This window comes from Triticum dicoccoides, chromosome 7A, assembly GCF_002162155.2.
Source record: "Triticum dicoccoides isolate Atlit2015 ecotype Zavitan chromosome 7A, WEW_v2.0, whole genome shotgun sequence".
Lineage (NCBI taxonomy): Eukaryota > Viridiplantae > Streptophyta > Magnoliopsida > Poales > Poaceae > Triticum > Triticum dicoccoides.
In genome coordinates, this window is record NC_041392.1 from 215720434 (window position 1) to 215735471 (window position 15038).

At 43.6% G+C, this 15038-nt stretch overlaps 3 protein-coding genes across 3 annotated transcripts; 2 read left to right on the forward strand and 1 right to left on the reverse strand.

Annotated features, from left to right (window-relative positions):
• The first annotated feature begins 365 nt into the window (after positions 1-365).
• Positions 366-1160, forward strand: LOC119334210. The gene has a single exon (XM_037606816.1). It carries the CDS (start codon positions 374-376, stop codon positions 956-958), a length of 585 nt encoding a protein of 194 aa, XP_037462713.1. The 5' UTR covers positions 366-373; the 3' UTR covers positions 959-1160.
• Positions 1161-3447: 2287 nt separating this feature from the next.
• LOC119334736 (protein BOLA4, chloroplastic/mitochondrial-like) lies at positions 3448-6096 on the forward strand. Its single transcript, XM_037607282.1, has 3 exons — positions 3448-3790; positions 3912-3979; positions 5752-6096. The coding sequence occupies exons 1-3, from the start codon at positions 3506-3508 to the stop codon at positions 5900-5902; spliced, it is 504 nt and encodes a 167-aa protein (XP_037463179.1). The 5' UTR covers positions 3448-3505; the 3' UTR covers positions 5903-6096.
• Positions 6097-6580: 484 nt separating this feature from the next.
• Positions 6581-12367, reverse strand: LOC119334735 (protein SAWADEE HOMEODOMAIN HOMOLOG 2-like). Its single transcript, XM_037607281.1, has 7 exons — positions 12021-12367; positions 11745-11907; positions 11359-11422; positions 11094-11145; positions 9016-9159; positions 7766-7885; positions 6581-7191 (listed from the first exon to the last, which is right to left on the reverse strand). The coding sequence occupies exons 1-7, from the start codon at positions 12204-12206 to the stop codon at positions 6841-6843; spliced, it is 1080 nt and encodes a 359-aa protein (XP_037463178.1). The 5' UTR covers positions 12207-12367; the 3' UTR covers positions 6581-6840.
• Positions 12368-15038: the final 2671 nt, after the last annotated feature.

Here is a 15038-nt window from a genome sequence, read left to right on the forward strand (position 1 = left end):
ATTTAGCGACCGCCCGCCTCATGCTTTGGTCACCTTACCTGGGCGCGTGCTTTGTTCCGGTGCAAGTGCAAGTGCAACGCCCTCCCGAAAGCAAAGGCAAAAGCAAGCAAAGAACAAAAGAACAGTTCCTCATGCCGTAGCCAAATCTTCTGATCTGAAACAGATTCTAGACGAGATCCTTGGAAGAACACATACGATCCACTTTCTCGCGTCCCGAAGCGTTCAAAGATGCCCAGAGACATGCACAAAAGTTGGGCAAAGCACCGTCACATCTCACATGGCCACCTTTAGCGGCACGCTGCTGCTGCTACATAACAAGCCCTCGGCACGAAGCAGACCGAGTATTTTGCGCTGCAGGAGTCGGTGAGCATCAATGGCTTCTCTGCCCCAGCCATTGCCGTACGGCAGCAGCTACTATCCTTCCGCCGGCTCCGTCCGGCACACTGGCAGGCCGGCGCCCGACGAGGGCGGAGGCTCCTTCGGGCCGGTGCTCGTGGTGCTCGCCGTCGTCTCCTTCCTCTCAGCCGCCGCGTGCATCGCCGGCCGGCTGTGCGGCCGGAGGTCGTCGTCGTCGAGAGGAAAGTCCTCTGCAGAGCAGCAGAGCACTGCAGATGCGGAGAAGGGGTTGGGTACTGCAAAGTGCCCGGCGGTTATGAGGCCCCTGCCGAGCTCCCGCGCCACGGTGCACGACATGGACGACGACGACGTTTTCGAGATCAAGTTCGCGCACGTGAAGCCACCGGCGGAGTGGGAGAAACACGGCGCCGGTGGCGATGGCGGTGGCAGGGTGCCCGCGCTGCCTCAGCCGCTGCTCGGCCCGCCCCGGCAGTACGCGGCAGCAGGCTTCAGGTGCGCTCCTGCTCCTGCAAACGGCGCCGGCGTAGCGAGGCAGGCGCATCCGCCGCAGGTCAGGGGTGCTGGAGATTCGTGCACTGCTCCTGCGAGGCCAACAAAGTAGATGATCGCCGCACGATGTTTCTTGATAGTACGCACCAATATACTACGGTAGTACTATTAACTACGGCTTCGCATACATCTCCCAGATGCAGAGGCTGAGGATGATTCCTCCTTTTCTAAAAAACTATTAACTACAACATCCTGTAATAGTCTGTGAACATTGAGTTGTGTTTCTAGTTTCGAAATTCGAGTTTGCGTTTCCAGTAACAGTTTAGCCATGGATTCGAACGAGTGGATTACGTGGTACTTGTGATTCTCTAAGACTGTAACTATTTGCGAAATATATATACAAATAAATTAAGGGTTTTCTATAACAAGTTCTGTAAGACTGTAACTATTTGCCAAATATTTATACAAATAAATTAAGGTCTTTTTTATAACAAATTAAGGTCAAAACTCATACTCCCTCCGTTTCACAATGTAGTGCGCATATATATATATATATATATATATATATATATATATATATAGGGTCGCGCTATTCGTCACCCTGGGTGAGAAATAGTTATTCTTCATCCCCTTCTATTTTACCATCAATGCACCGTAATTTTACGTTTCGTAAGTTTTGTCTTATTTCCGACGTAAAAAGCGACCGTAAAAAAATATATAATCACCGTAAAAAATATTTTATGTTATGTAAAATTACAAACATAAAAAACATAGTCTAAAATACACATAAACTGCAAATTTTCTTGTCTTATGACCTATATTTTACATTTCTTATGTCAAATTTTACGTAGTGAATCAATAGAAATGTAACTATTTAAATTCCAAACGTAATTTAATTATGAAATAATCGTAAGATTACCTCGGGTGAAGAATAACTTATTCTGCACATATTTGGAATTCAAATAGTTACATTTCTATTAATTCACTACGTAAAATTTGACATAAGAAATGTAAAATATAGGTCATAAGACAAGAAAATTTGCAGTTTATGTGTATTTTAGACTATGCTTTTTATGTTTGTAATTTTACATAACATAAAATATTTTTTATGGTGATTATATATTTTTTTACGGTCGCTTTTTACGTCGGAAATAAGACAAAACTCACGGAACGTAAAATTACGGTGCATTGATGGTAAAATAGAGGAGGGGTGAAGAATAACTATTTCTCACCCAGGGTGACGAATAGCGTATAGGGTCGCGCTATTCGTCATCCTGGGTGAGGAATAGTTATTCTTCATCCCCTCTCTATTTTGACATCAAGGCACCGTATTTTTACGTTTCGTAAAATTTGTCTTATTTCGTACACAAAAAGAGAATGTAAGAAAATATGTACTCGCCGTAAAAAATATTTTATATTACGTAAAATTATGAATGTAAAAACATAGTGTAAAACATACATAAAATGTGATTTTTCTGATCTTATAACCTATATTTTTGCTTTTTTATACCAAATGTTACATATTGAATCAATATGCATGTAACTATTTATATTCTAAACGTAATTTATTTAGGAAGCGATCGTAAAATTATCTCGGGTGAAGAATAACTTATTCTGCACACTGGGTGATGAATAGTAACACTATATATATATATATATATATATATATATATATATATATATATATATATATATATATTAAGTCAAACTTTATTAAGCTTGACCAAGTTGTAGAGAAAAACATATATATTTAGAATACCAAATATATTTCATTAGATACATCACAATGTATACTTTCATATTGTATACATTCTGGTGTTGTAGATAGTTTTCTTCATAAATTTGGTCAAAGATTGCAAAGTTTGAATTTTAAAAGGGTCTATATGCACTATATTATAAAAAGGAGGGAGTATTTAGATAGGCGCTCATAACACACGGTAGTAGTATGCTTATTATGCTTATAATAGGAAAATGTTAACTGTTGAACGTTCCCTCTGTGGGGCCCTAGCGAATGCCACCATAGCCTGAATCCGTATCACGCAGATGGCAAAAAAAAATAGATCGCTGGCATTTTTGTGTGCTACATGGTAACTTTCTTTTGACCATGGCAATTCTTATAAATTTTCCATGACAACTTAGTTGAAATTGCATGATAATTTAAGTGTTCATTGGGAAATCGCTCCCAGCGGCTGTTCCCCAAATATTGGTGTTTTTATAATAATACTATTACAAATTCTTTTTTAGACGAACCGGAGATTACTTGGATGGATAGATTCTTGCGGTGAAGTCAACGCACCAAGTGTTGAGGCCTAGACTGGGCGCTGGTGCTTGCATTTTTCTGGATTTATTTCAGACTTTGATGTTCGTTTAGTGAGAGGAGATGCTTCCGTAAACTACGAGACGCGGGTGCTCATAAAGATAGGGTGTGCGAGAAATAAGAAAAAAAAAGGTATGTGACATATCTTCTTCTTAATGAATTGGCGGCCCTACTTCTTTTAGCCCACGGCACTACCTCTCGACGCGGCCCTTTTCGGACCTGGATTAGGCCCAAAGCAAATGGCCGCTGAAGCAAGACCACATTTCTGAAATCTTCTGCTTCTCATCAAAAAAATAAAAATCTGAAATATTCTCCTGTCCTCTCTCTCTCTCCTCTGCGACGATGCTGCTGATGAGGTCCGCCGCCGCCCCCTGCTCCTTCACCTCCATGCTCCTCCGCCGCTTCACCACCTCCTCCTCCGCTTCATACGCCATCTGCCGTCAGGCCACCCTGGCCCTCTCTTCCCTATCCTCCTCCTCCTCCTCCTCCTCCTCTGCTAGATTCACCACCTGGTCCCCTCCCCCTCTTTCCGGCAGCACCCGGACCGGGGGATTCTCGGCCTGGGCGTCGGCGCCGGGACCGGAGGGGCCCACCGGATCCACCATCACGCTGTCTATGGAGACCAAGGTACTTCTTGGCACCCCGTTGGCGCCTCTTGCTTCTAATCTTGGTTTCTCCACGGGTGGAGCCGATGTCTCCCAGATGTAAATCCTCTGGTCGCTTACATGTTGTTGTTATCCTTTTTCAGATCAAGGAGCAGCTGGAGGCGGACATTGTCACCGTCGTCGACGCCTCAGGGGATGGCCGCCACGTCTGGTAACAAAATTGACCCTGCCATCGGTTCCATGATTGACCACAGTAGATGTCAAGAACGCTTGCTGTTTCGTGGGCGTAATTTAGGTCCTCGGGCTATCTGTGGAGAGCACACACTCCATGGTCTAGACTTGTAACTGTACTCAAGCAGTAGATGGAATTAATCTGTGGTCTCTTGATCACCTCTTGGTTGCGAGTGACATTTGCGTATGGAGCATCGGTAGTATGGTGATATAGTCGGGATACTTTAGGAGTTATGTGTGGAGTTATATGAATACGTAAGGGACTAGCTCATTCGCTTTTAGATTCAGTTACTTTATTAGACTAGGAAGGATGCATAAAATGGATGTAATGCACTAATGCAGCAATTAATAAGTTAATATTCTTAAAACCCTTTAGATACATGATGTAAACTTTTGAGGAAAGGGACCTGCTGAGTTATCGCGGACAGTGGTAGTGCCAGAGCCAGGGTCTGAATCTGCTCTGTTAGCGACAGTGGTAGTGCCAGAGCCAGGGTCTCGGACGCGGCAGCAAGGCGAAGGGATAGCACCATAGCGGGGCGTCAGCATGGCAGAAGCTACCTATTAGCAATGACAACTGCAGTGGTGCTAGCAGTTGTGTTGTTAGCAACGATGGATATAATGTTTTTTGCTATACAAGAGTTTACTGGTACAGTCCATGATCTGGACATGTTAAGTAGTGGAGGACTTGTGCAGACTCAGACACCATATTGAGCAATTATGTAAAGAAAAAAGCCCACAAGCTTGGCATCGTATTTTCATGCCAATGATAATCTGAGAAGAAAGCTAACTGCCAGTGTATTTGATGAGCAATGAAGCTATCGCAGGAGAGGTCAGGGACTCAGGGGGCGCAATTCCTGCAAGGCAGCTTATAGATATTGGAGGGCTATGTTGATCAATTCAAAAAGATAGGAGTTGATTTTGTGTTAACGTGATATGGATAGTTCATTGAGCATCATCACATTCATCGTTTATTGCAGTGGGAGAGGCAACAGCATTCAGCATACTGACATGCTACCTGTTCCCGTTGAAAAAATTGATGTGCGCAAAATTGATGTTCAATGAGTTTGCTATTCGAACGCAACGTAAATTTTAGACGGTGAAACTAAATTCCAAGGCACTGGTCATTATCAGAAATATTAAACTGGACAATAATTAGGTTAGATTGATCAAATATCATGTATGCAAAATGCACCCTTAAGTGAATTAGTGTGGCAGACATCACTTAGATACATATTACTCCCATCTCTCTATTATTTCGTGCATCATGGATTGTGGAAAATTCTAGAAATTGACACTGAAAAGAGATAAAAATGGCAATACAACTTAATTGACATGATTGACATCAGAAGTTATCAACCTTCATATTCTGCATCAAACCTTCTCTTATGAATCCGTTAAAATAGTTATCAGGCATTTTCCATACCCGTGTGTAGGCATTTTTATTATTTTCAGCTAGTCCAGTAATGTTGAGGATTGTCTTCAATTGCAAATGGATCCCTCCTTTTCTCAACATGAACTTAGTAATTCTACAATTACGGAAATCCAGGATAGTCTGCTGCTAGCACCAACAGTTTTCTGTTCATGAGTTGACAAAAATAACATTAGTTATATCTGTAGGGTACTTATGTTTAAATATACTATATTTGAGGCAACATTGTTTGGGATTCTTTCATTAACTGATGCTTGATTGGTCCTACTATTTTCCTTTGGTTATATTTCTGAAACTAGACTTGTCCCTTTTTTTGGCCTCAGCATAGACGTGGTTTCGAAGGCGTTCGAGGGGAAATCCGCTGTGAACAGGCAGAGAATGGTTTACAAGGTTATATGGGAGGAGCTTCAGAGCACCGTGCATGCTGTGGACCAAATGACCACCAAGACTCCAGGTGAGGCGGCTGGCAACTAGTAATCGAGATCTGCATGGCAAAAATTAAACTGTTGTACACCAAGGCCACTGCCAGGACCGACATGAAGACATTCTTTTGTAGGATACACTTTTCATGTACACGCCAACTGATGGATCAATAATTTGGGGTGTGATTGGCATTACCTCCATAAGAAATATATTTTTTGGCTATAATTAGCATTTTGTTTTTGATATGGCAGCTACTTGTCCAAAGGATTCAAGAGTTAGAATCCCAGGTTTGATCTTTGTTTGCTTTTCATGTGACTGATCCACTTGAGGTCTATCGTTGCTTGCTTTATGCAATCATCAGGCGAAAAATAGGAATAGAGGTTAGGGAGAATGGCAAATAGATGTAGAAAATTGATTGAAACGACCAAACTGAGATAATTGCAGTGTACCTGGTGGCATTCACCTAGATACCATGTCTAGGCAATAAGGTAAATTACGACTTTATGTAAAATTATAGTTTGACATTTTATTTTCAAGCAATCAGCAGAGCTCTGCCTTTTCATTGAGCAAGCAAGAGGATTGAAAACAGACAACTCTGCCTAAGTTATGCACCAGGACATGCAAGGATTATCTTGGCTTTGGAGCTTTTGCAAATCTTCTGGTGCATGAGCGTGTTGCATGGTGCGTTTTCTCTGTTCAAAATTGTTAAGAGTGTAAACAGATAAAAGACAACCACCACCAGAAAACTCTCACGATATAGCTATATAGATACCGACAATCCAACACTCTGTACACACACCAGCAAACAAGTCGACATCGGCACATTATAGATACCGACAATCCAACACTCTGTACACACACCAGCAAACAAGTCGACATCGGCACATTACAGTTACCGGGCGACCATCCTTCCTCGATCGGAAGTTCCTAAGCAAACATTTTTTTGGACTTAATAAGTTCACAACGAGGCACACAGGGAAGCAAAACAACTAAGCTCCCACGTTCATCTTGTCGTCATGTGCTTCATTTGCAGCTTCAACTTTTGGAATAACCTCCACATTCCCCATCTGCACATCTGAAACTGAATCACCGCGGGTGCCAGCAGCCGCAGCTGGTAAGGGAGCAGCCGGCTTATCAGATGGCCCTCCTTGATCTGGGTTGCGAACCACGGTCACCTCGGCAGTGTTCACGTCCATCATCTTGTGTGCCTTTTGGGGTTTCTGCTCAACTGGGCTAACATTCTGAGCATCTGCAGACGCCGCCGCTCTAGATGCGTGCAAGATCTGGAGCCTGAAATCAGTTTCTGGTCGACGGCATACCTTCCTCAGAGGAACAATTTCCTGTCACGTCAAAAGAAATGTAAAATCTAAGTATTTGTCTGAAACATCATACTCGTCACTCTGCTTTCCGTTTTATTTGACTACATAACAAGATAATTAGCCTGAACAAAAACCATAGTATCTTGCACTAATTTTTCCCATAATTTCTTCCTTTAACATTTTTTTTTGTTTGGCTGCCAAAGAAATTGCAGGTTGGAAATGAAATCACAAGGAAATTCCAAAGCAGGTTTTGTTGCCTTCAGAAACTGGGGTGGGTTTTAATGGGTCCACAAAGGACCATGGCGTGCTACCCACTATTCATGTCCAGGCATGTTATGAAGAAAACCATGGCCAACTACATACAAATCAGAGGGGTGGAGGTCTGATTTTTGCCAGCTCGGGTTGTATGTGTCATCAAATCTTCGTGGAATCAAGGATAAAGCCCAAAATCAAATTCTATATGCAGGCAAATAGCCCTGGAACCAGAATCGCAACTCCAGGACCCTAGTCCCACATCTGACATCCAAAATGGTGTAACACAGGAACCAGAGTAAATGCCTGAACGCTCAACAGAGTTAGACAGAAGGAGAATTACCTCAGAGTGATCATGATCATACCGAACAAGAAACCTGCAGCGGCACCCTCTTACATCATGCCTGCGCCTTTGAGCATCAAGAACACGAGCGTCAAAATAGAGGGCCTGCTCTTTGCCTTCCTGTTCAATTCAGCAAAGAAATATTTACTCATGTGAGAAATCAACTTGGATAAACGGTAACACTACATTACAAGACAACTAAATCAAATCAAAATAGACTGGCCCTTTGTTCAACTTTACTTCACTACTTACCCACTGACCAAAATTCCTTACTAAGACCCTCAACAATACTCCAATTTTGAGTACAATACTGTCTTGAACTAGCAGTAAACTCATGCACATTTAATCTCAACGCTCTAATTTACCGTTCCAGGTGTTTGTCCAACTACCAACACAATGAATTTTTAGGCAGCCTTTATTTGATGGAAGTTGATTTATCCATTTTATAAATGACCAGAGATAGGTTACAGCCTCCATTTTCCAAGAGAAGCTTTCAGGGCTCACTTCAATAATAAAGTAATGAGAATATTCATTGGATAAATTCACACCCAATTTAGATTAAAAATCAGTTCTTCTACTCATAAGTATGACTAGAAATAAAATGCAGCGATTTCACAGTCCTTTTGCCATTCACACCTCAACTAATAAATTGTACAATCAATGCTGCCAGTTGGACCAAGTGGCATCACAATGAAATTCTATTACGAAATATGATTACCAAGAAAATGGAAAGCCACAGGAAACAGATGTTGTACTTAAATGTCCTATTCATTGCAACTATAGCGCTGCATATATCATACGTATAAAATACATGCAGCACTGGAACTTATACTTCTTACAGATTAAAGTAAAGGCATTTAATAAGTATATGTACTGTCAATCACAACACTTGAAAATGCACAGACTGGAATTACAACTTTATAGTTCACACAAACAAGAAATAGAGGCTATGAATTGCAGAGCCTTGAGTATCAACAAGGTTGAAATATATAATCAATTACTCTTAAAAAGGACCAAACAAGTGACTTGGCTTAATAAGCAACAGTAATCTGTTTGCCATGTGCACCACAGTCAAAACAGAAACTTTGGAAGACCCAAGACTTTTGGCAGGTGAAACCCGGCCGACATACCCCCACTCTATCAGAGGCCAACAAGTAATAGAGATAAAATAATCTCGGAATAATAAGTTAACAAGCAGAATTTTCAAGTGCCAAGTCAGGTGAACAGAAGTCCTTTAAGATGATGACTACCTGAAAACAAAGAATGAGATCCCCAGGAAGCACAGCAACACATTCTGCAGATTCACATGGAAGAGACCGCAGCCGCACACATTTACGAACATTAATCCATTCATCCTCCTCAGGCCCAAATCCAGAAAATCGAACTTTTACTTCCTGAAACACAAAAAGTTAATAAGTGCAAGCACAGTTGGCGTAACACACAGGTAGTAAACCCACTGTGGAGAATGATTAAACACTAGAGGAACGTGGGCATTATATAATTGTTGAAAAATGAGCGAGTCTGGTTTTCAACCCTCAACTGTGAAAAACACAAATCACCCCTAAGACTGGTTTTGACAGTAATCTTTGCCACGTTGGCAGCCAAATCCTCGATCTTTGTGAATCTTAAGTACCAGCTTGACAAGCCACATCAAGTCATCAACAGTTTGTTTCTCTCTTCTCAAACCATACTCAAGTTGGCTCACAAGCCTCGCAGCAACTGAGCCACATGTATCACTTAGAACTCAACAGCTTGTGCAACACCACACTAACCCTTGGGTGCCCGTCAAACATGTTTGCCTTCCGTGCTTGCAACATACACTACACGTACAGTGGTTCACATCGCACTTCAACCACACACAGTTCCCGCAAGGTGATGTACAGACTAATTTGGATGCAAAGTTATTTCCGTACTATGGCTGTGCTTCTTCCTTTGGTGTGTGTGGAGTCAACTAAAAGTCTAATTGTCTAAAACAATACTACTGCTACTGCTTCTGTAATTCTCCATTAAGCAAATACTCCCTCCGTCCCAAAATAAGTGACTCAACTTTGTACTAACTTTGCACTAAAGCTAGTACAAAGTTGAGTCACTTATTTTGGGACGGAGGGAGTACTAGAATTATGGCAAATCATCAAGCTTGGGCAAATACATCAAGAAACAAAGCTTTGGCGGCTAGTACAGTGGTGGTGGGTGACTGGTAGTTAGCACAGAGTTGGATGAATCAGTTAGTTAATTTGGAAATTGACCCAGCATGGAAGCCTATGCTTTGCAGTTCACATGTGTATGAGTCTGGGTCTTCTCTTGGGACAAGATTCTGGAGTAGGTGTGCTTGTTTCTCGAGGCCACACGCTGCAGCATAGTGCAGGAGGGCTCTTTGGCTCAAAAATGCCCCTGCTTTTTGCTGGCTGTGTGGAAGAGAAGCAGCCAGGCTTTGATTATGAATGGACCTTGCAGGGACAATGATAAAGTCCTGTGGAGCTGTCATCACGGTCACATCATTGATGCTCGGATCATGACATCACGATCACGGCAAGCAATCGGAATTGGATGGCGCACACTGTGTCGCATGTAAGGATGTTATATTGCACGTTTACACCATATCAAATCTCCAATATTTTCCCTATGCTGAATATAGATCATGGGATTGGTATAATGGGTGGGTGGGGGGGTCCATGGTGGCAATGCAGCTGAATTCGCTTGTTACATGACCAAACTGAAATGAAAACTGCCACTGTAGTCTGATACGCTTCAGTTCCTACAGTTCAAGGGTGTAAATAGCATTGTGGTTCAGCATTTAAAATCGCTTCTCATGATAATTGAAGGGGGTGAATTAACTTATTTGTTTTAAAAACTCTGGCATGTCTATACTGCTATACAATCTTTAAAACAAACATTCAATCTATGTATTTTGTTTTACATGTCAAAACACAGAGATGGTGAAAAGTAAAAGTTATACCATCTAATATCAGCTTCCCATGTAAGCCTAATAAAGTAGAAAGTACACAAGGTTCTTGGAGTTATGTTAACTGATCAGTACTTTATTAGTACCATCTTGTAAAAGTGTAGAGCAGGATGGAGTGATACTGTGCCGACTCACAGGTCTTCTACAACACAAAGTTAGATAAGACAGGTGTTCAAAATGTTTGAACACCAACACTGATCCGGCAATAAGTGTTGGGGAAATCTAGGACACAATGTCATCTAACTATAAATAGATGAAAACCAGAATCATCTCTAGTTTTAGTGCTGGTAAAGCGCTTGAATAAATAATGGCAGAAGTGAATTTAGTAAATCAATCATATTTAACAACAAAAAACATGGTCATTACCGGGTCCCCTGTTTCAAAGAGCCTGTGGGACAGAAAGGCAGCAACATCATACCTGTAACAACAAAGATTAGTCATGCATATAGAACTAAAAGGTTTATGCAAGTAAACTGAATCAACGATTAAACCCCCCACCCCCCGCACACACACCGACAGACAAACCAACCCACACTCACACACAAAAATAAATCAACTATACACAAAAAAACAGACCACATCTGATCTGACATCAAAAGAGGAAATGATGAATATATATATATCTGCATACCACGCGCCATCTCTAGCTGACTTTGCTTCAAACTCGGCCTGGCCACCATCCGAAGCACTCTTTCCTGATTGGTAACGACAATATCAATAATCCATAATCAACATGATACATGGTTCATGGCAGGTCGGTTACAAACTAAAATCTTCTAAACGATAATAAATACTGAAATTGTTATAGCAGCCAGCACCCAAACAATAAGCCCTAGACATTCAGAGGCACCCCTACACCCAACATAAGCAGCACAGCCATCATGCATAAATTCTGCACCACCAAAGCAATAGTACCAATATACCATCATCATTATCATCCTAACCACCAGCGGAATTGCATGCTATGGAAATGAACAGCATAAGTAAATATCGAGTTATGGGCGTTCCAGCAGCCACCTGAGTGGGATCCGGGGTAGGAAGAGGAAGACCCCTGAGCCCTGAAGGAGGCCGGGTGGTGTTCCTCGGCCCCCGTGGGCAGCATCTTCCCCTGCGGCGGCGGCGCGCCCCTGGGGGTCCTGGCCCGCTGCGAGTACCTCCGGTTCTGGAACCAGTTCCAGACCTGCGCCGACCCGCAAAATCCAACATAGATCGGAATAAGACGGGCCCGTCTCGTATCCCCAGGGAGGGAAATAGGGGGGAATTAAATTCGAGTGGGGAAAACCTAGTACGTACCTGCTTGTACTGGACGGGGATCTTGCCGGCGCGGGCGGCGGAGGCGGTGAACTTCTCGGCGAGGCCCTGGATGACGTTGCGCTGCGGGATGGCATTGTTGAGGTGGCGGAGGTGCTCCTCCATCTCCGCCACCTCCGCGTGCGTGAACCGGAACGCGGGGCCCCCGCTGCTCGGCGGCCGCCCCATCCTCCCCCTCCGGCGCTGCTGCGAGTGGCGCGGTGAGGAGGCTCGACGGATAGATCGTCGGAGTAGGGAGACTGGAGAGGGGGGAGGGAGGAGCTGGGTTGCCTAGCCGAACTCCACGACCGAACATCCGTTTTGCGCAGATTCTGTAGGCGTGTTTGGCAGCCGCAGTGACCGCCTGACCGGGCCTGCTAGCTCATGCCTGGCTTAGAATAGGTTGTATTTAATTTTGTTGGTAAAATATTTATGTCATCAACTAACAAGCTATCATACAATTACTTTAATGGATTGTATGTAAGGTTAGTCATAATGGGAGTAATTTAGCTAGTAACATAGCGCATTTCAAGAAAATTTTGCTAATGTGGCATGTAGTTAATGAGAAGTGGTAACATAATATGTTAATGTAACATAACGGTTTTCAAGACAAGATGAGTCTACAAACTAATAAATGAAGTCATCTATGACACCACTACTATGTTACTTTGCACTATGAAGGTAGTAACTTAGACTAGTGTCATATGCATGACACTAGTATAAGAGCATGCTTGGATACGTTTTAGTCCCATGACTAAAAGTAGTGGGACTAAAACTTGCTAGTCTCATCCATGCTTGGATCCAAATACTAAAGAGACTAAAATCTAGTTATTGAGCATTTATTATCCTTCAAACCCTCCAATCCAGAACTAAGGAGAGGAATTAAATGAGGAGAGAGAGAGCTAATACATATTTTAGTAGGTTTCCCATGACTAAAAGATTTTAGCCTCAAGACTAGTCCTAGCCTCTCTTTAGTCAGGGGTGCTTGGAACTTTAGCCTCTAAAAGAGACTATTTTTAGTCAGACTAAAAATAGTCCCTTGTATCCAAGCACCCTCTAAGTTACTCTCCACTATGACCAGTTTAAGCTATCCAATAGATGGTGAGAAAATAAATGTGATTGCTCTCTATTTTACCTTGGAGCTTGTGCAAAGCTTGTTGGTCAATCTACATACAACTTTGCTCTCTCTTCACATTTAATACATGCCACATCATCACTATGTCCTAGGTGGCAAATTTACCAACATCAATCTTACAACTGTTGAAGATGCCCTTACACGAGTCTGGTTGAGTAAATGCAGCCTCTAAATCAACATCTGCAACCTGTTTGATTGCCCGCATTAGGGTATAGTTTAGCACATAGAGTTTGCTTGTCCGTATTGTCTGAACTGACACATAAGCATGGTTGTTTGGTTGCACACACGATGCGAGGTATGCTGACTTCTTATCTTATGTGGAGGTTACCTTACACATGATCACATCTAGCACACCAACGTCATAATACTGCTGGAATGGCGACGAATTGCACGATGATGATGAAGTTCTTCACCGCAAGGCGGGGCGCCGTCTTGGCAACTGCAACATTGCCAACATCAACCACGTCAACTGTGTGCTTTTTCGCACATAGTTGGCGTAACCTTCTTTTGCCGCCCATCTAGTCTTAAACCTTCTATGGTTGTTCTTGTTGTAAGGTGCAACTTATTCACTGCAAGTTTCTCATGAACTGTAAACCCCTGGTGCTTTTCTGACAAACACCGCATACCATTTGTCCTAGCAGTGCACAAGAGCAGCAGTTGAAGCAGTAAGCAAAAGAACAATCAAGAAGCAAGCAATGGAGTAGAAGTAGTAAGCATGCATGATCATATGGCATAGCAAATTCTAACATAGCACTACTATGATGACATCGTACCACCACACCGAAAAGAGGGTGTCATCCTACCACCGCAAGTTCACGATCATCATGAGGGGTCAGTATATACCACCTCAACAAAATATACATACTATAAAACAGTTTTCAAGGCTTAGCTACACAAAATATGTGTCATCATAGTCGTCGCCATCGCCATCGCCATCGCCATCCAGGATAATGCACACGGTAACCAACAACAAGCTCTAGTAGTAGTGCTTGCTCAGCCAGCTCCTAAGCCAAAGCACCCTGTGGGCGTCAGCCATGGCAACAAACCCAACACCCTGGGCCTTATTTGTAACGCCCCGAGACTGATGTGCCAGGTGTCCTCCAGTTATTCGTTGTTGTTGCCTTGTCATTGCTTGCGTGTCATGCATTGCATATCATGTCATCATGTGCATTTCATTTGCATACATGTTCGTCTCATGCATCCGAGTATTTTCCCCGTTGTCCGTTTTGCAATCCGGCGCTCCTATGTCATCCGGTGTCCCTTTCTACCTCTTTTCGTGTGCGGGTGTTAAATGTTTTCGGATTGGACCGAGACTTGTCATGCGGCCTTGGTTTACTACCGGTAGACCGCCTATCAAGTTTCGTGTCATTTGGACTTCGTTTGATACTCCAACGGTTAACCGAGGGACCGAAAAGGCCTCGTGCGTGTTGCAGCCCAACACCCTTCCAATTTGGCCCAAAACCCACCTAAGACCTCTCCATCATCTCGGTCGTTCGATCACGATCGCGTGGCCGAAAACGGCACCTCATTTGGACTCCCCTAGCTCCCTCTACCTATATATATGTGGCTCTCCCCGATTTTTCGCGCAGTCCAAACCCTAGCTTCTTCCCACTCCGCCGCCGGACATGTCCGCGCCTGCCGGACGCGTCCAGCCTCCACCTCACCCCGGCCAATCAGTGCTTGCCACGTCAGCTCCGCCGCCGCCTCGTCCAATCGCGCGCCGCCACATTGTCCCGGCGCCCCGCCTCTCCACCGCACGGCCCGCGCGGGCCCGTCCCGTTGCCGCCGCCTGCCCGCGGCCTCCCGAGGCACGCGCCGCCCACGGGGTGCGCCGCCCGGCCGCCTCATCGTCGCTCCGCCGCGGAGCCGCTGCTCCGGCGACCTCG